Source organism: Cololabis saira, chromosome 2 (genome assembly GCF_033807715.1).
Source record: "Cololabis saira isolate AMF1-May2022 chromosome 2, fColSai1.1, whole genome shotgun sequence".
In the NCBI taxonomy this organism is placed as follows: domain Eukaryota; kingdom Metazoa; phylum Chordata; class Actinopteri; order Beloniformes; family Belonidae; genus Cololabis; species Cololabis saira.
The window spans coordinates 27,797,189-27,821,904 of NC_084588.1; the positions used below are offsets into that span (position 1 = coordinate 27,797,189).

At 38.7% G+C, this 24,716-nt stretch overlaps 1 protein-coding gene across 2 annotated transcripts; it reads left to right on the forward strand.

The window, feature by feature from the left end:
• The first annotated feature begins 5,848 nt into the window (after positions 1-5,848).
• Positions 5,849-24,069, forward strand: slc39a13 (solute carrier family 39 member 13). Of its 2 annotated transcripts, none has more exons than XM_061742244.1 (10): positions 5,849-6,136; positions 11,516-11,881; positions 15,601-15,708; positions 16,142-16,284; positions 18,615-18,734; positions 19,073-19,162; positions 21,574-21,624; positions 21,976-22,108; positions 22,194-22,293; positions 23,087-24,069. In XM_061742244.1, exons 1-10 carry the CDS (start codon positions 5,851-5,853, stop codon positions 23,160-23,162), a joined length of 1,473 nt encoding a protein of 490 aa, XP_061598228.1. In that variant the 5' UTR covers positions 5,849-5,850; the 3' UTR covers positions 23,163-24,069. The 2 variants fall into 2 exon arrangements, with proteins under 2 accessions (XP_061598228.1, XP_061598235.1); XM_061742251.1 differs by having other exon boundaries at positions 16,172-16,284.
• Positions 24,070-24,716: the final 647 nt, after the last annotated feature.

The window sequence follows — 24,716 nt, forward strand, 5'->3', positions numbered from 1 at the left end:
TAATGTTTCCAACTGTCCTTCATCCAATAGACAGGTGGAGGTGGTTTTTGTTTCAAAAATAATCATTATGTGGAAAAATAATATTTTTAATATTATTTGTTTTCTTTTTTTCTGGTATGGTAAAAAAAGAGATTCCCGCAAAGTCCCTGCAATGATGTTAACTGGCGCGTGTTACTCTCCTTCTTCACTTTCACCGGGGTAAAGTCATGAGGAGACAGGACTGGTGCTCCTGACTCTTGGGTCTGGTTCTTGAGTCTGGTAAAAGGCGCAGGGACAACTCATTTAACACTAGTCTGTAGCCGACTAATTTAACTATGGACATAAGCTCTCTACCACTCACGCACTAGAACCTACCTTTCTTGGAGAAAAACTGGGCCACATATTGGTGTGTTCCCTTTCTTTTCACACTCCTCTCTCTCCCTTCTCTCTTTCCTTTTTTATGAAACCTAGATTTTTCTAGGTACCTAGAAAATCTGGGTTTCACTATCAGTACCAACTGATGACCACAGTAGCGCTGCAGCGCAACTGCAGGTGGTGCTAGGCCAGTTAGTGTGCTAATGCAGAACCAAACCATTTCATGCAGCTGCAGAGGGGGGTGGTCAGTCAATTTGGATGGTTACTTTTTGGTCAATTGGGACACTGTAAATGGGGTTTGTTGTTTAGTTATTTAACACTAAAACTGCAGAAACGATCTCACACATGGCAAGGAGCTTTATTAAGTCAATAACTTTGCCTGAATAAAATCTACAGGTCTGTCACAACGTTTTCCGAAATATGTGTGTTTTGTATTTTCTGAAGTTAAAAATAAACTTTAACATATTAAAATAAAATACACATACTGATAGCTCAGTGGGTTGAGTGAGTACCATTGACAGAGGCCATTGCACTTGTGCAGCAGTGCAAGTTCAAATCCCAGCCTGTTGCTCTTTCCTGCGTGCCCCCCCCTCTCTCTATACCCATTTCCTGTCCACCTACTTTGAATAAAGGCCACTAGCGCCAAAAAAATCTAAAAATAAAGTACAGACAAGTTCTGAGCACGTGTTGTCCGATCTGCAGGGTCTGTACCTACTTTTAAGAGCAAGCTAAAGACTGAGCTCTTTAAGGAGCACTTCTGCATCTAGTAAACTTCTCTGTTCATTGGAATTAGTTCATTGGATTTGTCCAGCTCTTTGCAGTACTCCGTACTGAGTAAGCTACAGCACTTGTGTCCAACGGACTCTCAACAGTCTGACCAGCACTTATCCATGCTGTACCCTCCTATGTGATTTCTTGCTTGTGTTGTTCTCTCAGATGTAAGTCACTTTGGATAAGAGCATCTGCTAAATGACAGTAGCAGTGGTAGTAATAGTAGTAGGCTAGTACGGAGGTGCCAATGCATGCTTTTATCTCATGTCGTTTAGATTACTGTAACGCCCTGCTCTCTGGTCTTCCCAAAAAGAACATGTACAACCTACAACTATTACAGAATTCAGCCGCACGCGTGCTAACAAGGACCAGAGGGCGGGAGCACATTACACCTGTTTTTAAAATCGCTGCATTGGCTCCCCGTGCGCTTCAGGGTCGATTTTAAGGTTCTTTTACTAGTTTTTAAGTGTCTTAATGGTCTTGGGCCTTCTTATTTGTCTGCACTACTTTTACCCTATCGACCCTCACGGACCCGAGGTCCTCCGGTGCTGGCCTTTTAACCATACCAAAAGTTAGAACCAGGACACACGGGGAGGCGGCATCCGGTTTTTATGGTCCCCAATTGTGGAACAGCCTCCCGGAGAACCTCAGGGCTGCAGAGACTGTTGATGTTTTTAAAAAGAGTCTCAAGACCCATCTCTTTAATCAGGCTTTTAACTGACTCTTTTAACTCTTTTAAATGTTTTATGCTCACCCTTATTTTTATTGGATCTTACTGCTCTGTTTCATATTTAGTTTATCCATTTTTATCATAATTTATTTTCATTGTTTTATCTTAATGTTTTATCTAAATATTTTAGTCGTTATTTATGGTCTATTTTATACATTCTACTGTCTTATTCTTTTAGTTTTTAATGTCTTGCTTTCTATACATACTTTTAGGATTTGAAGTTATGTTATACTTTTTAAACTCTATTAGTGTATTTTATCCTGCTTTCTTGTAGCTTTTAGCTCCAGTGTTTCCTCATGGGGAGCCTCCATGCTGGGAGTGACTCTGGCCTGCAGGGGGTCGTCCTGGGGGTCGTTCTGGCCTGGATGGTGCTGGAGCTCTGCACCACGGCTTCACCGCTGTGGTGTGGACTCCTCTATCCGTCCAGGCCGGGATGGTCTCTGTGGAGGCCCCCCTTGTAGCTGCGGGTTAGGAGACCTCCTGGTGTGGACGGCTCCCTGTTACCGTTTCCTCACCTGGATCCTCTGTGCCTAGCCATGTCTACACCGTGTGTCTGCGTGTGTGTCTGTGTGTAACTTGGGCGAATTGTGGTGTGCTTGTGTCTGTCTGTGTGTGCGCGGGGAGGGGGAGGGGGAGGGGGGCAGGGCATTAATACATTTTATGTTTATGTGTTTTATGAAAAGCACTTTGTGTTACATTTTTTTGTATGAAAGGTGCTTTACAAATAAAGTTTGATTTGATTTGATTTGATAGTAGTAGTAGTAGTAGTAGTAGTAGTAGTAGTAGATTAAAAAAAAAAGTTCACTGACAGCTGTTAGACCAAGGTAGAGAGGACTTCTACACAGACATTAATTGTCATATACAAATTGATTTCGTACCCTGATCTCAAAGTGGCCACAGATAGCCAGTGGATGCTGAAGCAAAGCTGACTGATGTCCACCCCATCGCTGACATCAATACAATAAAAAGACCTTAACGACTATTAATATTATTATTATAAAAACACGAACACTAAGCTAAGCAATTAGGAAAATGATAATACTTTTAAGGGCCCGATTTACTAAGATCCTAAATAAAGAATACTAAATTGCGTGTGCACTGAAAAAGTTTGCGCGTGCTGTTGTTGTGTGTTTTGCGGGTGATCAACTAAGATTGCGTGCGCAATTGATAACAGGTGCAAACCTCAGTATTTAAATGAGGTGTTGCGCGTCTTACGGTTTGCGGCGCAAACTTTGCGCCATGGAGAGTGGATGGAAAGCAGGATATAGTCGCAAGCGCAAAATGAAATTTGACGAGTTGGAGTTATAGAGATATTAGTGGAAGAGGCAAATTGTTGTGCCGTATTCAGCACCCCTGCCGTGAAAAGCACCCCCTCGTATATTCAATGATAAGTAGACCAAGAAAAAAACAACACACTGACACTTCAATATATTTATATATACACACTCACACAAACACATACTTAGGAGTTTATATTATATATATTTACAAATATTATGGAAGACAAGACAGTAAGCAGGCTATTAATTAATCACATCAATAACCATTTACCCAATTTTTTTTTTTACCCGAATCCATGAGCGCATTTAAACATGAATCATTAACACAAAACTGGACGCTAAACAGAACATGGACAACAGAACATGAACAGAACACGGAATGAGAATATCATTTTTGTCAGACGAGGGGGTGCTTTTCACGGCGCACAAGTATAGGCGCACAATGACAAACACTTTTTTCTCCATGAAAACACGTGATTTATTTATTATCACAAATAAAAAAATGAATGTGCCTCCTGTGGCAACCTTTTGCTGAATAATACTCGATTTAACATTCAAATAAAATATTTCTCCTTTTGCATGTGGAGATTAGCACCTTCCTTTCGAACGTATTAAATACAGACGCAATCACAATCCACGCAAAAACTTTCAGGCTTGGTAAATCTCATTGCGCGTGGTAAATGGACCAATTTGCATCTTTCCCTCCCAGTATTTAGCGATTTCTGGTGGGTACGCCCCATATTGATTATTCATCAGGGCAAAAGTACTAAATGAATAGCGTGTGCTATTTTGCGCATTTGAGAGACGCAGTCCTCTTTGCACGCTGTTAGTAGATCAGCTGGCACTTTGTTTTGCGGGTGCTGTCAAGTTTGCACACGTTTTTACACACGCAAACCTTTAGTAAATCGGGCCCTAAGTCCAGTAAATCGCAACATTGAAGAAAAATTGATTGATTGATTGATCAAACATGTCTGTTTATGGGCTGACCAATGGGGAAGCATCCGCCCACTGCGGGATGTTTGTGTCAAGATGATTGAATCAAAAAAAAAAAAAAGACTTCAAAACTTTTTTCACTTCAAACAAAAAAAATCACTTCAAATCGAAAAAGATATTTTAAATCCCCCAAAAAGTGTTCAAATGCAATTTCTTTTGGTCTCAAATATTTTTTTGCATTCAAACACTTTTTGTCTTTCATTGAAAAAGTTTTCTTTTATTGAAGTGATTTTCTTTTATTGAAAATATGTTTTTATTTTTGAAGTACAAATGTCCTACCCATAATATGGCCCAAACACAAAAAACACTACTTCAATCAAAAAAGTTGCTTCAAACAAAAGAAACTTCACTTCTATCAAAGAAAACATTTCCAATCAAAGAAAAACAGTGTTCAAATGCATGTTTTTTAGTCTCAAATATTTGTTTGCATTCAAACACTTTTTTTCTTTGATTGAAATCATTTTTTTTTTATTGAAGTGATTTTTTTTAATTGAAAATATATGTTTTGATTGAAGCAATCTTTTTTTTATTGAATAATTAAGACACAAATCTACCTCCATAGAAATTTGGACATTTTTAAACGTAGACTAAAAACTCATCTCTTTGGTCTGGCTTTTATGTAGCATCAAATTGTATAGTTTTATTCTGTTTAACATTTTTTAGAGGTATTTGTTTTATTTATTTATCTATTTCTTGTAATGTTTTTATTATTATTATATTTTATTTTTGTGGACTGATTTTTTTTTTAGCCTTAATTCTTGAACTTTCATCATTATTTCATTTTAATTAACTATATTGTATGTCAGTGTGCATTGGTCTTCCAGTTTTTATTTATGTTTTTATTGTGCTTATTTTTCATTCAAAATGTTAAGCACTTTGTATTTCATGTACCTGGATGAAAGGTGCTATACAAATAAAATTTGATTAAATATGCAAACAGAAAAATCAAAAAACAAACAAAGTAAAATAACAACAACTAAAGCATATTCCATAGGAGCAGGAAGAAGAAAATCTTATTATACCTGCCCCTCCCTCAAAACAAAATTGAACCATAATAACAGATGGTCTGCACAATTACAATTACTCAGTTAACATCACAAAGAAAGGAAAACAAAAAATCAAAGATAGATTGTCTGTCTCCATACGCATATAATATAAATCTTAACTATTTCATCGATACATCGATACTTCAATCAAAAAAGTTGCTTCAAACAAAAAAACTTCACTTCTATCAAATAAAACATTTCCAATCAAAGAAAAACAGTGTTCAAATGTATTTTTTTGAGTCTCAATTATTTTTTTTGCATTCAAAAACTTTTTTTCTTTGATTGAAATCATTTTTTTTTATTGAAGTGCATTTTCTTTTAATTGAAAATATATTTTTTGATTGAAGCAATCTTTTTTTGATTGAATAATCAAGACACAAATCTACAGAAGAGTATTAGGGCCAGGCAGGAGAAAAATAAAAATAATATTGGAGAGGAGGAAGATTTTTTTTTCATTATGCACTTTGAGAAAAAAGTCGAAATGTCGAGAAAAAAGTCAAAATTTCGTGAATAAAATTGAAACTTTTTTCTCGAAATTGTACTTCAACATTAATCTCGACATTTCGACTTTTTTCTCGAAGTGCATAATGAAAAAAAATCTTCCTCCTCTCCAATATTATTTGTATTTTTCTCCTGCCTGGCCCTAATACTCTTCTATCTAACTCCATACGTAGAAATGTGTTTCTGGGTCCTTTCAAAGTCACTTCCTGCAGCCCTGGATCTCCGGAGGGGGCGGGATCCATGTGGCGACTCCCCTCCAGTGTTTTCATTTTTTCCTGCTGATACGTGGCTGTTTGGGAAAAGCGGCGGCGACACGGCAGCTCGTGGCCCGTCAAAGGTTTCTCTGCAGCGGCAGCAGCAGCAACAGCAGCTGGAGCTCTGCGGAAACTCTCCTCTGCCTGCTCCATCACCCGGCCTGGATGGCAGGGACACACTGGTGCACAGACTGCCGAAACCACAAGGTATGCAGGGGGGCAAACCGCCCTTATTTCGACTGTCTTTTTTAATCTGAGCATTTAGCAGCGTTGTTTTCCTGGCCTTGCAGCGGTAAGTTTGTGAAAGTGCGTCGTTTACACCGCCTGCGTGTCCGAGCAGGAGCTAAGCGCTTTAGCAGTCCGTCTGCAAGGCTGATTTATGGTCCCGCGTTAAATCGACGTAGAGCCCTACGCCGTAGGGTTACGGCGTACTCTACGGCATAAGGTGTGCGTCGCCGCGTACCCTACGCCGTAGGCTCTGCGTTGGTGTAACGCGGAACCATAAATCAGTCTTCAATACTAGCCGCCTAACTTTTACCTGCAGACTTCAGACTCTTTTAAATCCGAGTTTCCAGCGCAAAGCTCATTTTTAAGCGTGTTTCTTGTCACTTTCAGCACTGTGGCGACGTGATTTTTCCTGCTACGTGGAGGACTTTTCTGCTGCTAACTCCCACTCATGCCACTGACACCACTGCATGACTATAATAACAATCTTTTGTGATTTGTATCCATTTTTTTTTTAATATAAGGGCTCAACTTGTTACAGCTTCTAGCTTTTCAGTTACTTTTGAAGAAGCATGGGAAAATGGAAATAGGCTGCTGCCATAGAGGAAGTCTGGTTGGACGTCTGCCCGGTCTAGACTTTTCTGTCTCAAGGAAACCTGGAGAACTAAAACTTCAACTGTCCTGGACTAGGACAGATGAAGTTTGTCTCGCAGAAGAATACTTCTAGTGTGAGTTAGAACAAAACATGTTAATATACTTAATTTTAATATACTATTCATTCATCATCGTCATCATCATCATTTTGGATGTTTTCAATCACCTGATGATTTCACTCTGCCCCAAAATTATGCCCTAACTCTTATTCTAAGACGTGTGGAATCAACTGTATTATGAGGATGCCTGAAATGTTGGCATTTTCTGCAGCAAAACTGTTTCAAAATTATAATTTAGATGTCACCTGATAATGAGCAAGAAACAGAAGTGGGAATCATTGAGACTACTTAAAAATCATATCTCTAACCCATTAATACCTAATGTAGCTATATATCAACTTAAAGCAGCACAATGTAACTTTTCCACCTTAATATAATATTCCCAGAGTCATTGTGATGGTACATCAACTTACAACAGGTTTAATGACACCTCTGTCATGGTCTGAGGGGTCTGTATCGCCTTCACTGGCACTATGTAACTTTGAGGAGCACGGTAGGAACCCTGCCACACTACTGGTAAAGCACTACCGCTTTTGTCCAAAGGAGCCGCCAAACTCAAAAAAAGCTGAAAGTTACATTGTGCTGCTTTAGGTGTGAAATGTGTTACTATAAATCTAAATGTAACTTAACACAGACCTTTTTAATGAGTTCCTATCAGTTAAAAACATCCACAAGGTTTGATCATGAAGCTCATGCCCCGTTTACACGTAGCAAAAACCGTGGTGTTTTCATGCGTTTTGGCCGTTCGTTTTCACAAAAACAAAGCTCAAAGTCACCGAAAACGATTATTTCTGAAAACTCCGGCCAAAGTGGAGATTTGCAAAAACTCTGTCTTCACGTTTGCTTGTAAACAAGGGGGAAACCGACATTTAGGCTCCAGAACGTCACATTATGCGACAGAAACGTCACCAGCGTCATGTGTGCGACCTGTGTTTACAATTTGTTTGGCCACCGTCAATATTTTCTTTTAATTTACTTGTTTTTTATTCTAACGTCACACTTAAAAGTAACCCCACTTCTCTGTCACTCCAAACGAAAGACTCTTGTGCCATCTTGGAAGTAACTGGAAGGAACTTACAGGATTTCGATTGGCTAGCATGACTTTATGCTTCTCGTTACGCTGCCGCCTGTAGGTTTGGCTGCTCATAGCTCCCTTAACAGCGTATTTATGCAGGTTTGTGTAAATTATGGTATTTTTCAAAACTTAGAGGGAGAAATATCCGTTTTTGTAAATACCCGCTATGGGAACGTGGTCTCAGAGACTGTGCTTATAATGAGGGGTGTACTGATTTTGATTTTAGATTTAAAATGTTTTCTTTTTTACAGCTGACGTTCTGATTTTGTCTATTTCCAATAATATTTCTATTTAAGAGGTAAAATTGACCACTAATAAAAATATTTGTGTATCTTTTTTAAAATGTAAACTTTAACTGCATGTTTAAACTTGGACTCAAAAACGATCAACAGTAAGGCCTGACCACATGATTTGAAACAAAAAAAACCTCCAAAGCGACTCAAAATTCCAGCAAGCTTTGCTCCATTTATGGTATTTGGGTGATAGGGAATAAGCCCCTGATTCGGCATGGACCCCAAAACCCAGCAGGGGTCCCTCTGTCTAGTCCCGGCTAGAAAGAGCCGGGACTAGAAACTCTTCTCTCTCAAGTACTCTTCTATCTCAAACTCGCTCCCACAATAAGGACTTTTCTCCTGAGACTGAGAGCTGAGAAGGCCACAGCGCCTACAAGCTACCAGCCAACAGGCTACTTCTCCTCCATCGTTGGGCCCGAAGAAGTGTCTGGTTGCCAGGAAACGGCAACTACAGTCTGTCTGGACGCAGCATCGAGCGACCCGCAAACATTCCAAGCCCTAGACGAGCCGAACGAGGGACCCATGTACACCCCAACGATGTGAACGCCTTCAGAACGACCCGGAGCCAAGGCAAGCCCAGCACCGACACTACATCCCTTCATCCACATGGAGACGAGGAGAACGGGAAAAAGGAAGCCGCTCCTTGCCAGGAGCGGTGGCGGAGCATAATCATCCAGCTGTTCACCAAACAGGGAGGAACGCTGGAATTCCACAGACAAAACCATCTTTTCCATCGCTTGAAACACTATCCATGTAAGAGGCTGTTTTTGTGTCTGGGCAGAGAAACTTAGTTAACACATTTAACTAGTTTTGATTTACGTTTGTGAGCTGGACCGCTGACCGTTGCTGGATCTCCTTGACGTGTTCTTCCACAACAGAAAACTAAGCTTTTCCTAATTTCCCAGTTGAATGACCAGAGCGCGCATGTGAAGTTGGTGATTAAACACTGACTTTGGTTCAATCTGGCACCAGCCTTTCCTGAAAGAGAAGAAACTACAACCCCCAGCCTTCTATCTTTGTCTCTCACATGTACCATGTTTCCCAACACGTGGTCCACCAAGCGCAACTAAAGGTCTCACTGACTACATTTGTGATATAAAATGAAGATGGCGGCTACACTAACGAGTGCAGCAGTATGACAGCAGCACAACCGCCATGCATGAGCAACTCAAAGGAAAACATGCTGTGGATCTCAAACCTTAAAGTGACGACACTACAACAGTATAAGCATTTATCAAAATATTAAGTGACAGTTAAAGCATTAGCTGAATTAAATGTAGTTTATTTTACTGTTTTCACATGTAAGTCATGGCTTGACCATTTTCTGGTGTAAAAATTAAAACGATGATGCTAATTGCTTACCTGCTTCAAAGTGTTCCAGCCCATTTGTTTTTTTGTTTTTTTTTTAGCATTTAAGACTAAACAATATTGATTTCTATTAATGTCATGTTTGTGTAACTACATATTCAATGTGAATTGTGCAGTGATTAACGCCTGTGATGGAAAACCATTCAGACTTACAGTATTGGGCAGAATTTATGTTAGAATTATGGACTTTTATACAAAGTGACCTCTTAAAAACAGTGTTTGCACTTTTAGGGGTTTGAATACGTTATTTAAGATATATGAAGAATGATGCCCTAAGACACTTTTGCTTTGGTTTGTTTGAAATTTATTGTATTCTTTTACGAGTAAAAACTTGTGAGAATAGTAAAATGTATTATTTGTTGGCATTTAACAGAAAGATGTATCGAGAGGGGGAAAAAATAATTTTAGGATTAATCTAAAAAAAATAATCGTTAGATTAATTAACAAGAAAATAATCATTAGTGGCAGCCTTAGTTTAGCATGAACATGTAATGATTACAGTTTAGCTGATGATTAAGAGAAAGCTGTTGATAATTCTGAGAAGTTCGACTCGTATCTGGAACATTCATGACTGATGTCTGCACTGCAGCTGCTAAAGTTGCATCATCTGGACACGACAAACTGATATTACTGAACATGCAGAACAGTATATGTAAATATTTACCACTCCCAACATATTAAGTGTAGGTTTACACTGTTGGACAGGAATGTCATGATGTTTTGATTTTTTTCTGGGCTCAACAGGCAGCTCTAATGATTTATATTAAACAATGTTTCCACCCATGCACGTGTGGGGTGAGGCACAAATATGCTATTTCCTAAGCCTTTCAGCTCTGCACAGAAAGCTAAAGAAAACTGACTTAATTTACACGGTAACATCCAGGATTCATACTCCTTAACTTATTACTAACTCCTTAACTCCTTACTACTTATTAACTGTGCACGACAGTTGCTTTTTCTTCGTTTCGTATCAAGATAAGTTTTTAAGATGTCATATAAATACCGCATGTCTTGAAATACTTATTTTCTTCTTCCTTCTTGCTTTTTCTTTTCAGAAAGACAGCTTGTTATTGCTATAACTAATATTGATTTACTGATTATCCTGCAAAATACATATTTTAGTACCCAATTAAACTTCTGTTGTCCCTCGGGTTGATACAGTTTAGAGAAAGAAACAAGACTTTAAGTTATTTCAGTTCATGTCTCATCTTCCTTTGGGTTTCTTAGGCCTCGTCTATGATAGCATGCAGTTATCTGTTTACATCAATCTCACTCTAGGCAGAGAAAAGGATTTTGGATATTGAATCAATGATGGGATTGCGTGATGTACTTCAAAAAGCTAAGACTTCATCACAAAGAGGATCTCCATTGAGGCTTCTTGCATTTCTATCTGAATAAATCTAAAAAAAAAACAAAAAAAGGTTAATAACAGTACTAGCCTACTCCTGAAATAGTTTCACATATGTCTGAGCCTGCAACACCAATGGCAGAAACCTGCTGAAACATAGATGTGTTCACACGGCACTAACACAGTGAGATTGCAGAACCACTCGTATGCCTTCTAGCCATGAGCAAGTGCCACTGTGCAGCTTAGTGCAGCTGTTAATCAGTCCAACTGTTTGGAAAAGTTTGACTCAGGTCCCATCTTCTAACAAATTAACTTCTCTCAAATTCCCTAAAGGCTACAGTGTTTATTTCCAACCTGTATTTTTTTTTCATACAAACATGACGCCCCCCCCCATTTCTTCACCTCTAATTTAATTTTTTTTTTGCTCTGCCTTCATTTATGGGGAAGAGTATATACTTTGAAGTTCTCCAACTTGTGTAGGAAATTGACACTTGAAGTCCTGGTTCTTTACTCAGTTTTACGAAATGGACTGACCATTTGTCTTAAAATCTGTTCTTTTTACAGCATTACTGGTTGCAAGTGATCGTTGGACCGTGGGAGGGATGAACAGTGGATGTTACTGGAGGCCCAGCTGGGCTATAGCTGCTCTGTTTATCCCTGTTACCCTGCTAATGCTGACCTGCAGGGGGGCTTCAAGCGGCCAGAAGATGACACAAACTGCCATGTCTCAAGCGGGAGCCACAGCTGCAGGACTAGGTCCCAGCCTGACAGATGACCTCCCAGGCCTCCAGGCAGTAGCAGACTTTTTAGCCAGTGAGCATACACATGTTTGGCTCCTGTCCCTGGTGGGCTCTGTTGCTGTAGGCCTCAGTGGGATTTTCCCCCTACTTGTTATTCCCATTGAAGCTGGAGCAACCCTTAAAACAGAAGGTAAGAGAGAGCAATCTCTAACCTAAATATGCATTTACATTTATATTTGTTAACCTTTTTGTGGCATTGATTCAACAACATGTGGGAAACTTTCCTCAAAAATGTTGGTCTATATTTACAAAATGACATGACTGCATATTTGCTGCAAATTTTCCAGTCCTCCACATCCCAAAGGTCCTGTATTGGATTCATATCTTATGACTATGCAAGCCTTTTGTTGTAGAAACCAGTTTTAGATCATCTTATTTTTGTGATATCATGCATTATCCTGCTGGAAGCAGCTATCAAAAGATATGCATTCATCATGACATGGATGAATTAAATAATGCTCAGGCAGGGTGTTGTGTTTAATCGATGCCTAATTAGTACCAAGAGGTCAGAAATGTGCCGAAAAATATTCCCCTTACCATTACAGCACCATCACCAGCTTAAACTGTTGGTACAAAACAGGATAAAGCCAATTGATGATTTTGGATATTGACCATACGATCTAAATGTTGCATGAAGCATCATGTTCATATTTAGGATCCTGTGTTTTCACTGGCATCTGGACATCAACAAGAATCCAAAATGGTACATATATCTTAAATATATACATCTCAGACATCCTTTAGCTGATGTAATAAGAAAAGCATTTATGTTACTAATGATATTTGCATCAGATGTCATGCCAAAAACTTGGAAGAACTACCTCTGGATTGGTAGCTAAGGACATGTTGGTTGCTGAAATCAGAGAACTATAGCTACTAAAGTGACTGCTCAGCTGCTAATAATAATAATAATAATAATAATAATGACTTGGATTTATATAGCGCCCTTCAAGACACCCAGAGCGCTTTACAGAGATCATTATTCATTCATTCATAAACCAAAATATTGCAAACGTAATACAAATGAAAACAATTCTTTGAGTATTCTGCAGTTGGTTACCTAAGTGCTTAAAAAAGTATTTTATCCCAACTGCCTGAATCCAGCTGTGAAGCTAGGTTGGAAGTGGGTCTTTGATGACTTGTATTGAAAAGTCATCAAAGACCCACTTCTTTGTGGGTCTTTGAGTCAGTATCAAGTCATTTTCTTGATTCTGTAAAAGCACTGCATTATGCCCGATCACTCTGGGGTCATCAGGCCTTCTCGGTTGCTGCACCCAGACTCTGGAATAAGCTGCCCCCAGAAATGCGCACCATCACTGACTTTGGGGTTTTTAAATCCAGACTGAAAACCTATTTATTTAGACTGGCTTTTAATACACAGTATTGATGTGAAATATTCTTCATTTAATTTTAATGGTTTTATTATGTCGTTTTTAAATTATTTTGTTTTAATGTGGATTTTAATGGAAAGCACTTTGGTCACCCTGTGTGTTGTAAAGGGCTTTATAAATAAACATTGATTGATTGATTATAATGTTACTTTTAAGAAGTATTTGTCCAATTTGGGTTACTCTGATTTTCCCAAATGTGATGTAATCTTGAAGGCATACAATGAAAAAGAAAACGATGGCACACAGAGCAACACTGATCTGAAAATATTGGACCCTACAATCAGCAAATCTTAACCTAATCAAACAGATGTGTTGCTTTTTGGAGCAGCAAACAAGAAACTTCCGTCATCCTCATATGAAGGAGGCAACTGTCCAAATCTTTTGACTGCATTTGTCGGTGCAATGCTGCAGTTATTGGTTCCAAATAAACCAACTACATTTAAAACGGTTGCTCAACATTGTTTCTTCAACATTAACTTGCCTGTTTTAAAGGGGACCTATTATGAAAAACACATTTTTTCTTGCTTTAACATATATAAAGTGGTCTCCCCTCAGCCTGCCAACTCAGAGAAGGAGGAAAGCAACCAAATTCTGCAGTGTCTGTACAGCCATCCGGAGGATCCTTCCAGGGTCATGTGACTTCTAAGAGCCGTTCAGATTCTGCGATTTACATAGGTCTGCCTCCGCTGTCTGAAACCACACCCACAACTAACTCCGTCGGCCGGAGCGTCCGCCATTGTTCCGAAGCGTATAGTCTGTATCGTGTGGCTGTTTCAACAACGAGGGACAGTAAAAATTAGGTTTTGCATCAACACTTGCCTTCATAAAAGGATCAGTACCAACAGTACGGACCCGGCAACTGCACACGAGTCAGCGGTAAGTGAAGTTAATCTTTTATGTTATTTATATTTGTCTAGTATGATTTTTGCATGTGTTAAGTATTTAGCTTAGCTCGGAGCTCCAGTCTTACCTCTATTAGTAATACATTTTTTTCTGTCAATGGTTTCAGATCTTCCAAGCAATGCACCTTAAGCTGTTCAACTACACCTTCAGAAGACACGCACGGTCCTTCCTTGAGCCAGCAATAGTGCATAAATGTTATTTATATACAATTTGGTGTATATAAACAGTGTATGGTGTATATAATGTGTACAAATGTTTTTTTTTTTTTTTAACAATAAAGTTTCCATTTGTGAACATTCAGTGTTGTGATTTCTTTACGGTTAACATGATTCATTTGTCTTGTAACATAAGAAATGAAATGATGAGGAATCGGAGAAGAACTGTGGTGTACCTGTTTAGAATTCAATTAAATCTTCCTGTGTGAAGACGAGGTGACCCGTTCCGCGTTACACCAACGCAGAGCCTACGGCGTAGGGTACGCGCCGATTTAACCCAGAACCGTAATTCAGGCTTTAAGATCCCAGGGAGTCGTTTACACCGTGTCATAAATGCATGCGAACGTCCGACTATCGCGTCGAGCTGCGTGACATCGGACGCTCTCTGTCCACACTGAAACTGTTAAACTCGCGGCCAGTTAGGACAGTCCAATAGAAAATAAAGCAATGGAATTGATTTTGTCGCTGAAGCTCGCTCGCATCGCATGGGAAACGCTTTAATAGTGTCCCATGCTACTCTTCTGCCCAGAGAGGCTTTGTGTCCTCCCCTGCTACACGTCATTCAGGCAGCCAATCAGCACAGAGCCTCATTATCATAGCCTCCCCTCCCCTCAGAATCCCTCATAATAGAGAAGGAGGTTAGAAGCGGTAAAAATAAAGACATGGCCCAGAGGCTGAATTTCTGATTTATGTAGAAAAAACAAGCTTTTGATTGTTTTTAAGACATTCAAGGCCTGTTTAAAATATACATTAAATGCCATAATAGGTCACCTTTTAAAGACATGTTATTTTTGTTGACCATATTTTTGAAGCAGCATGACTCATTTTAATTTCAGAGAGTGAGCAGAGTGATATTTTTAAACTTTCACGGTTCAAATAAAAATTAAGTGAGCACCATAAAGTTTATGCTTTGTAATTTAAAAAATGTTCTTTCAATGCAATGCAACTTATGTTATTATTTTTAAGTGCCCGGACCCGTGTTAAGTCGCTATAGGTCAGCCTTAGGGCTGATGCCTTTGAGGAGCCCCACCCACAGGAACATTCCAGATGTATTTTAAGCTGTGGTTTGTCAAGTGCAGCCCTGACTAGTGTTTGGGTATTACCAAGGGAACTCTTCATGAATAAACATTTCATGGATCATATTTTCACTGCTGAAAAGACAGACAGTACAGGAAGAGGAACAACAACAGGGCTTCACATTTTATTACTATTTATTCTTGGCTGTAAATTTATATTTGTGTCTAATCTCAAACCAGAATGAAAGCTTGCAATTAGTTGATTCCTTCATTATTCATGGTTTTCAGTAATTGGTACCTTTTCTCTTCTCTGTGTTTTGCCAGCTGGGTGCCAGAAACTGAAGCAGCTCTTGAGCTTTGCTATTGGTGGTCTCCTTGGTGATGTGTTCCTTCACCTTCTTCCTGAGGCGTGGGCGCTCTCCAGCTATTCAGGTGGGCCTTGTATCCTCCAGTGCTATAGAATATCCTCTATTCAAACTTTTCTGACCCATCCGTCCCTCTTTTCCAGAGAATCAACAGTTAGATTTCATCTGTGTCAGCTTTCATGTCGCTGAGTGCAGCAGCAGAGAAATAGGAGCCAATTTTCTGGCATATATTTAGCCAGAAGCCGTTTTTACACAATAATCTTCAATAAAACTGCCATGGTGTGACCATTGCTTTTAATATTTGTAATTTTTACAAACGTAACTGGATTCACCTTAATGTTTCCTTTTTAGAATTGTATAAAGCAGGAATATTGTCCCTAAATTGTTTTATCTAACGGTATGCTAATTTGAATAAAAATGTGTTTGTTGTTTGTTTTTTTTGTAATTGTGGTTTAATATTATACTCTCCGTATGGATATATTTTTGTATTACCATTTTAGTTTCTAAACGAAACCACTACATGTCCCAAGGCTTGTGGGTAATCATTGGGCTCCTGGCCTTCCTTCTGTTGGAGAAAATGTTCCCAGACCAAGACAGCCTAGAAGATTCCACCTCAGATTCAGACCTAAATTTCAACCTATCTGTAAGTGTTTCAACCAGTATCTTACTGTCTCTCATGCCAATACAGGCCTTTGCATATTTTTGTATTCATTGGTATGCTGTGTGCAGACACTAACATACGTAGGCTGCATATGTGTCAGTGCTGTTTTGATGACTGTAACACCAGATGACCTGCTTTGCACCCAAGAGTTTGCAGCAGTAGTTCAACATTTTGAGAGAAATGCTTTTTGGCTTTCTTGTCTATCACATAGATTCTGTTAAAGGATGTGTGTCAGCTCTGTGCTTGGACAGAAAACATCAACATTTTTATTCATGTGTTGGACATTAGCAGAGTTGTTGGATGCTGTTACCCCTCAACAGAGCCAGATTAGTCATGTGCCCTGATGCCTTGTTTCCACATATGTGTGTATATAGTTTGTAATAAACTGGCTAGGCTAATGTAAAAAAGAAAAAGCATTTCATTTTGGATGAAAGAAATGTTCACTGTAGCAATGAGGAAAGATCCAGTTTTTTAGATCATGTGGATGAAGTTACCACAAAAGAATGACACTTACACTTAATACAAGGGTGATTACATACAAAAAGCAGGTGAACACTCCATATGTTACACAGCGTGTTGTAATTTTCATACCGCTGGTGACTAAAAATGCCTGAAGCTTTTGCTTGAATGTGATCAAAGTAAAGTTGGCTGTTTGACTGGAAAGCTTGTAGTTCCCTATCCTGCTCCTTAATTCCTGGGATACAGGGTGGTGTTTTTCCAAAATTAACTGCAAAAAATGAAACCTTTCAGGGTACTGGGTTTCATTTCTGGAGCACAAAAAAAAAAAGAAAAAATGAAGAAAAAAAAAAACTGTCACATATTAAATGGATTCCTGATAGGAATAAATGGGGTTCTGGTTGACTGACTTACAAACACACACATATGTAGAAACAAGGTGTTTTTTCTTGTTTTTATAGACACGATAGCTGGGTTTATGTAGTTTTACTCAATTTACGTAAGTGTCAGTCTTCTACCTACAGACTTAATATTTCTATTTTTGCAAAGTCTCTCTTTAGTATCTGCTTATTAAAGATAAATAATGAAGTTCATCAATGAGTCACTTAACCCACCAAAGAAATGGTGTTAGCTACACACTGATTAGAAACAGCTGTTCATGGGTATTATTTAATTACTATGTTAATAGTATTTAAATTAGATGCTTAGGCTAATTTGTGACACAGTTTATTATTTAAATTTTATAATATTAATTGTGTTTCAGGAAATGTGATTGAATGGCAGATTACTGTGCGTTTGTAATGGCAGCCTCATCCACCGTCCCCTTTCTAATTCCATTCACGGAAAAGATTGCAATCCACGCCTCGGCTCCTCCGCTTGTCTATTTTTAGTGCTGAGATGAAGCAGCTGTGTTAGCCATTTCAGTGTCCACAGAAGAACACAGCTTTTAGACAGAGCAACAATAGACAGGGATGGAACGTGGCAGAAACGGGAGGTTATGTCCGTTTTTTCCTAAAATGCCATGTTGGAGCTAACTTGTCAGAAGATGCAGCAACATCAGAAAAAAATCTGAATGTGTTTTTGCTTGACTTGAGCGAGGGTTTGAAACGGATGTATCGTGTGGAGTAGTACCAGTAAATGTGAAAGCAGGATTTTATCAGTTGCCAACTTAAATAAAACCTCACACATTGTTTTGTAATCCAGTTCTGCTCCAATTTATTTGGGTAGATTGACAGGGCTGAAAATGCATTACACTTAATTTCTGCCTCATGCTTCAGTCAAAAAATCTGAAACCAACATTTCCTCATGCCAGACAGAGGACAGTGAGTTATTTCCGTCTGTCTCAATTTGACTATCATTTTAAATGACAGTGTTAGTGGTTTCTAAATGAGGGAACAGGGAAGTTGGCTCTTCTCAGAAAACAGAAGCTCTAGTCTGAGATGAATGGATCTTATTTATATTCATAATGTAAAACATGCTGGATTGTGTTGAAATTTAAGGCTCATCTACACTTCCTGAAAAAGACAAAAGCAAACTACAAGTAAGGGCTTGTACCTATAATGTATATGTAATACGCATTAATAAACACTAATTTGTATATAATGAGAGTTTGAAAGCTGGTGTGCTCCCACTGGGCGAACCCTCTGACACAGCTGCTGCTGCAACATTACAGTACCTGTTTACTGCATTGTGGGGGTCAGGCTATAATTAAATTACTGTTTTTAGTTGGACACACGTCAGTGGCCATGGAGGTTATTAAGGTACCATGGGGGAGATGTCTTGATGGCATATTACTGGTGGTGCCTACACAGGCAGTCGGAATGTAAAACAAAATGTTTCCCTCTTTTTCTCCACAGACACGGTCTGATTCAGCTGTCAGTGGAAAAACAGTGGCGTCACTCAGGAATGGACACCATGCTGAGCCACAGAGAGCCTCCAAGCAACACAGTCTGCAGTGTAGATCAGAGAAGATCAAGGTAACCATGACAGTCTAAATAGATTTCAGTTTAAAGAAGAAAAAAAGCATCACCAGTTAACATGATATAGTTTGATTACAAAGAGATGCTTGTAAATGCCTCTTAGGTCACAAAACCAAACAAAAGTTGAAAGTAACCTTAACAAACATCTCAAGGCTGACATAGTCATCAAAGTTATTGTTTTAGCAGGCTTATACTGTATGTGATGTTCTGATGTGTGCTAGGACTATCGTAGAAAAGAAAATGCCCCAAAATTATTATATTACTTTTTTTGTAGAATTGGCATTATTATCATTATCATTTATTTTTCTTCTTTGGTTTGCATGCGTGTGTCACAGACGAGTGGATACCTAAATCTGCTGGCCAACTGCATTGACAACTTCACCCATGGATTGGCAGTAGCTGGGAGTTTCTTGGTCAGCAAAAAGGTAAGAAGTTGTGTTTTTGACAGTAAACAAGAGCTAGAGTTTACATTTCTGTTTTATCCATCTCCACTCACATAGAGACAACTATGCTGCTGAGTATCATAACTACAATCATTATTTCATTAATTCTGAAGATATTCTCCAACTCTAAAATTATCTAATCTTGAATTGATTTAATCCATTTTAGTTGATTTGCCTGTGTATTATGAGGGAGGCTGCTTCATGACCTTGGGTGAAATGATTGAAAAGGCATATTTTACTAATGTTGAAACATCAAGAGTTGTAACATGCTCTTGAGATAGAAGCTACACATCAGCTAAACTAATTATTCAGGATCATGGGACTGTCAAATGCTCTGTTGCTGTTTGTCATCAGAGTCACAAGAATTGGAGTAAAAATAAAATCCAATATAACTGTTAAAAAAATCTGGAAAGACACTGAGCACCACAGTCAGCTGGCCTCCAGCAGGGTGGAGGGAGGTGGATGATGAGGGCTGCTGTCATTAACCATGCGCTTGTTGATCCTATTATAACTGAATGTGCACTAATCAGCCCCCTAACATGTTTCTAGTTGCAAGGACTTTCTGTAACTGCTGATTTTTAATGAAAAAAATGACTGCTGGATTTGAAGCTTCATATTTTTTGAAAGACCTCATATGTTTTTGCTCCTTCTTGTAACTTTTTTTCAATACCTCAAAGAGCATAAACAAGCAAGTTAATAAAAATATAGTTAACAAATAACTCCCCACAGAACAGACGAAAATCGCTTTTCCTTTCCTAAAAACTCTGCTTTGAGCTTCAATAACACCAAGGAGTGACAGAGAGCGTTATACTTACACAGCTAAAAAATAATTCAGAGGAATAGATCTTATATTATATTGTGCACAAATGGGATAGACGATTCTGCACTTCACTTAATTTACTGACCTCAATAACCTTGATGATCGAGGCACTTCAACATTTTCAGGTGTTCCAAATATCAGTGGTTAGGTTGGGAAGCCAGAAAATCCTTGCCTTCAATGTAAAATAACCCACTATAAAGCAGTGTGCTGGTGTAGATTTTCAGTCATCTGATTTGAATATTCAAGCTTGTTAGGATTGACAGGAAGGCAATGTCAGGTCTGAAAAACATGATGTCCACCAAGTGGATCTGCCTGTGAATGCCAGATTGTTTTACAGCATTTTAATGCAGTCAGTATTAAGTACTTTATGTGACTGCAAAGTGGGGCAATATTTAATCATAAAACGAGATATCTGGGGAATTAAAATAGACTTGTGACCCTTCCCCATGAGTAACGTGTTTTGTTCATAGAAATGCTCGCTCGCAGAGCTGTAGACCTGTTTTAGCCATCTCCACTGTCTTAAAAAAAATCCACTCACAGGGCACTTATCACAAGACACAACCAGCTCACTGAGTTTGAAGGGACGCGTTTTAAGCTTTTTCATACTGTATTTTGTTAGAGGCTTGTTTAAAAATTTCCATTTTAAACCGCAGTGACATGGATTTGTGCTGCTTCAGTAGGTTGCTGTGTATTTGTAGCTGTGGGAAGAGAGTCCAGCTGGAGAGACATAAGGCTAGCAGCATGAACTATGGATCACTGTGCCAGAAAGGAAGTTAACTAGATGCCTCAAACATGCACATTACAAGTAATTTTACCAGAATTTCTGTTTACTCTTAATGTATTCACAGTGTAATTTTTTTCACACTCAAATATGGTGTGGAAAAACCTACCAAATGCTATTTAATGTGTTCTTTCCAACTAGGTGAATAACTGGACTGAAACTGAGTGTCTAAGTTACCAAGAATAAGACCTAAGAGATGATTCAGATTTCTGTAGGTTTAATTAAACAATTGCATGCAATAGGGTCAAAACGTACACCAGGCGTCTCGATGCAGAATGACAATGGAAAAAAAGGAAGCTTCATGATTTTAAGGCATAAAGGATGATTCATTCTTACAATTCGAGTAGACAAAAATCTCTTTAAGGTCGGCATTAATCTTTTTTGAGCAGAATACCAGTCTGTACATTTAGTTGAGCCAAGGCTATATTTTGCTGCTTTCAGCAGTTTTGGATTAATCAAGTGGCCAAGGCATCACATATGGTATGGAATAAGTCTCTATCTGTGCATTTATAAAATATGTTTAACAGTTTTAATTCTCAGCTGTGGTGGAGAAACCTTAAACTCTAAAAACTCTAATGGTTATGACAAAATTATTTTCAGATGGTTTGATCCACATTATCTATACATACACTTATGCTTTATAAATAATAATCGTAGTTCCTGTGTTAAGTATTTTAATGTGTGGAGATTTCTGCATTGTAGGCTCTTAACTTAATTCTGATAGGTCTTCTCATGCCTTTTCTGAGGGACATCTCCTTAGACAAAGCAGATTTAACGAGGTATTTCTTGCAGGTCGGATTTCTCACCACCTTTGCCATCCTTCTCCATGAAATTCCCCATGAGGTAAGATAACAGTTCTTACTAACTTGGCTTATATCATTTTTAAATGTGGAAGTTCATGCCTTTTTATATCTTAAAAGGAAGCTAAATAATTCAGCTCTCATCTAATTCTGCGGTGTCACAGGACCATTAACTGCACTGCATATTTCAGAGTTGGATAGCCCCAAGTAAACTGACAGGGTTGTGTTATATCAAAGTTTTTACTTTGATACTCACTTCAGACACCCAAATCGATGCTCTTGAGCACAAAAAAGGGGTTTTGTTATGTGATATCTACCATGTATGGTTTGTTTAAGAACCTAAAACGGTCAGTGGTTGGTGTTCCTGAGTTTCGAGGACTGTCGTACTCCACAGGTGGGAGATTTCGCCATCCTGCTGAGAGCAGGGTTCGATCGCTGGAGTGCCGCTCGCATGCAGCTGTCTACAGCCCTGGTTGGGATCTTGGGAGCCTGTTTTGCTTTGTGTGTTGAGTCACCAAAAGGCACAGGTGAGAGAGAACCAGTTAGGAAACAAAGAAACAATCACACCTTTTGAAATTGAATCCGACTTGAGTCCTTTGGTGCCGTTTTTAGCCAACGCCAGTTGCTGGATATTGCCTTTCACCGCTGGAGGATTCCTCTACATAGCCTTGGTGAATGTAGTGCCTGACCTGCTACAAGAGTCCAGTTTAAGGTATGATGAATGTTTCTAAATACTTATTCTGTTAATGCCAGCAAAACTTGTATTACTATTAATTGTCTTTTTGTAAAATAAATCAGCATTGAGCTTTAACCAGCACGTTGAATCAGTTTTCTTAGACATGAAACGGCGAGATTTGAAGAACGTCGTTATTTATCTATCTGCGTATGTGTCCTTATATTATGTGGACCTGCGTATATGTGCAGTTGCATAACAACTCTTGTAAAACATGGTCCCCAGGCACTATTGATGACCGGAGCCACACGCGGCACCTACTAAGTATTATTGGAGTTAAACTGTGCTGACTATATTATGAAATGGTTGCCTGATTAAAAATTGCCCACAATCACCACCAGCAAAGGTCTCATTCCATGCATTAAAGTACCTGAAAGCACTTTAGGAAAACAAGCTGATAGATCTGAACAAAAAAAATGTCTTTTTTTTTTTTTTTGCAGATGTACAAATGCCAGCTTATGGGTCAGATAAAAAATACCTTATAAAACTGCTAACTGTACCATCTTTGCATCTGCTTACAGCCCATGCAGAGAAAAGATAGGGAAGGCAGCATCATACCAATCTTTTACCAAATTTAATTCACATGGAGTCGGCAAACTAAAAATTGGTAGTTGTAGATGCATCATCATGTTACCCTCCTCTTTTAAGTATGAAGGCCTTATTCCAATAAACCATGACATGGAATAGTTCTGTGATGTGAAAATTGGCAAAGTCACTATCACTTGAAGTCCATGAATCATTCTGTAAATTGGTTTGTTTTTTGTCTTTTCAGGCACTCGCTACTGCAAATACTGCTCATTTTTTGCGGTGTGGCCATCATGGCTGTGCTTTCTGCCATTGTGGACTGATTACGGAGGACACACCCCTCTTGCCTTACCAAATACTACCAGTGGAAAGCAATCTTCTTCCTAACCAACTCCTCATATGTTACCCCACCAATCATGGACACATTGTCTTGATTTAAAAGCTTTAAGTGATGTATAATGTCATTACCAGGTTACAGTTAAGCAATCAAATATCCGTTAAGGACTGGCACTTTACAGAGGGAGGACTAAAGGAATACCCTCTTGATCAGATGACAGGACCTTACACTTAAAAATGTGCCATACCTAAAACCCGAGGAGGAATCAAAAAGGTTTGGATTGAGATCTGTTACCAAACTGTCTTTCAGACAATCATGATGTTTTGCACATATATTTACACGATGTACATTGTCAGTAACAATAATAATTCCTGTTTTCAACAGAACAGGTGTTACTGGCCCTGCACGTGACTTCTTCTTTACAATATAGTCAAACTTTAAATTTGTAAAATGTTCTGTGTATTTTTACTGATGTGTATACTTTGTTTCTCATGTAGATTCTGTATATTTATTGAAAATGAGCAAAGTTTTATTGCCCCTCCCCTTTGTGATCTTCTAGTGTTCTTTAGAAATAAGTGCCAATATATCAGGATGATTTTTTTTACTGTTCACGACGAACCAAAGTACCTTGTAAGTATTTGTTTTGATCACACATTATAGTATGTTTGCACCTTTTGAACATTGGTGCTCTCGTACAGTTCTTTTTTCCCAAATAATAATGACAGTGTGACTGAAAATAAAGATTCATAGTGTTTCATATTAAGTTGCACCATATTTTTTGCTAACAGTTTGAGACAAGGGGCAAATAATTTTTTTTAGAAAGTTGACCCCAAGGATTTACTCATGTCATGTTGTTACACATTTGAAGAAGAAATAAACTTAATTTCAGACAACTCTCTGTTTCATTCTTAATTTGCAAGAGAAAAAGGGAAATGGACATTTGCAGACAGTTGGGATACTTGCGTTGTATTGATCTCAGTGGAATTTAGATGTCATGATGCTGAGAGGCTAACTGGTACAAAGATGCTGAGGCAGCCCACTGCATTGCTCAGCGTGCTGCACACAAACATGTCCACTGAAGGCAAAAATGTACTTCAAAGGCCCTATGCCTAAAAATGTCATATGGAAGAGAGAGGGAGGGGGCATTGACTGTGTGTTCACACTTGTCCAATTTCACCAGTCTATTTGGCAAGCTTCTGTTGCCATAACGACTTCACGGCAGGTTGCCTTCCTTAGTCATCAGCCTTTGAGCAGCTTATTGTCTGTGGGAGCCTTCTTCAGTCACAGCATAAAAGAACAGAAAAAAAAGAAACATTCCTCCGAGTGCAGTGGAAGATAAACAGTGGAAAACAGTATGAACACATAAATAGCTAATTTCTCAATGTTATAACGTCAACGTTAGTAAGTAAACTTTACAGCTTAGTTTAAGCATCAAAGTCTTGGAGTCTGGATTAAAATGTTTAGTGGATGATGCATAATTCAGCCTGGCTAGCCATACCCATTCACCTGGCAAAATGTTCTCTCATGAAACAGGTTTGGT

What these genes read in the sequence shown, in the direction of transcription:
- slc39a13 (XM_061742244.1), top strand. Translation starts at nt 5,851, where the DNA reads ATGTGTTTCTGGGTCCTTTCAAAGTCACTTCCTGCAGCCCTGGATCTC. An exon ending in TCCATGAAATTCCCCATGAG is followed by an intron (nt 21,625 to 21,975) that starts GTAAGATAACAG and finishes CGTACTCCACAG; the next exon opens with GTGGGAGATTTCGCCATCCT. An exon ending in CTACAAGAGTCCAGTTTAAG is followed by an intron (nt 22,294 to 23,086) that starts GTATGATGAATG and finishes TTGTCTTTTCAG; the next exon opens with GCACTCGCTACTGCAAATAC.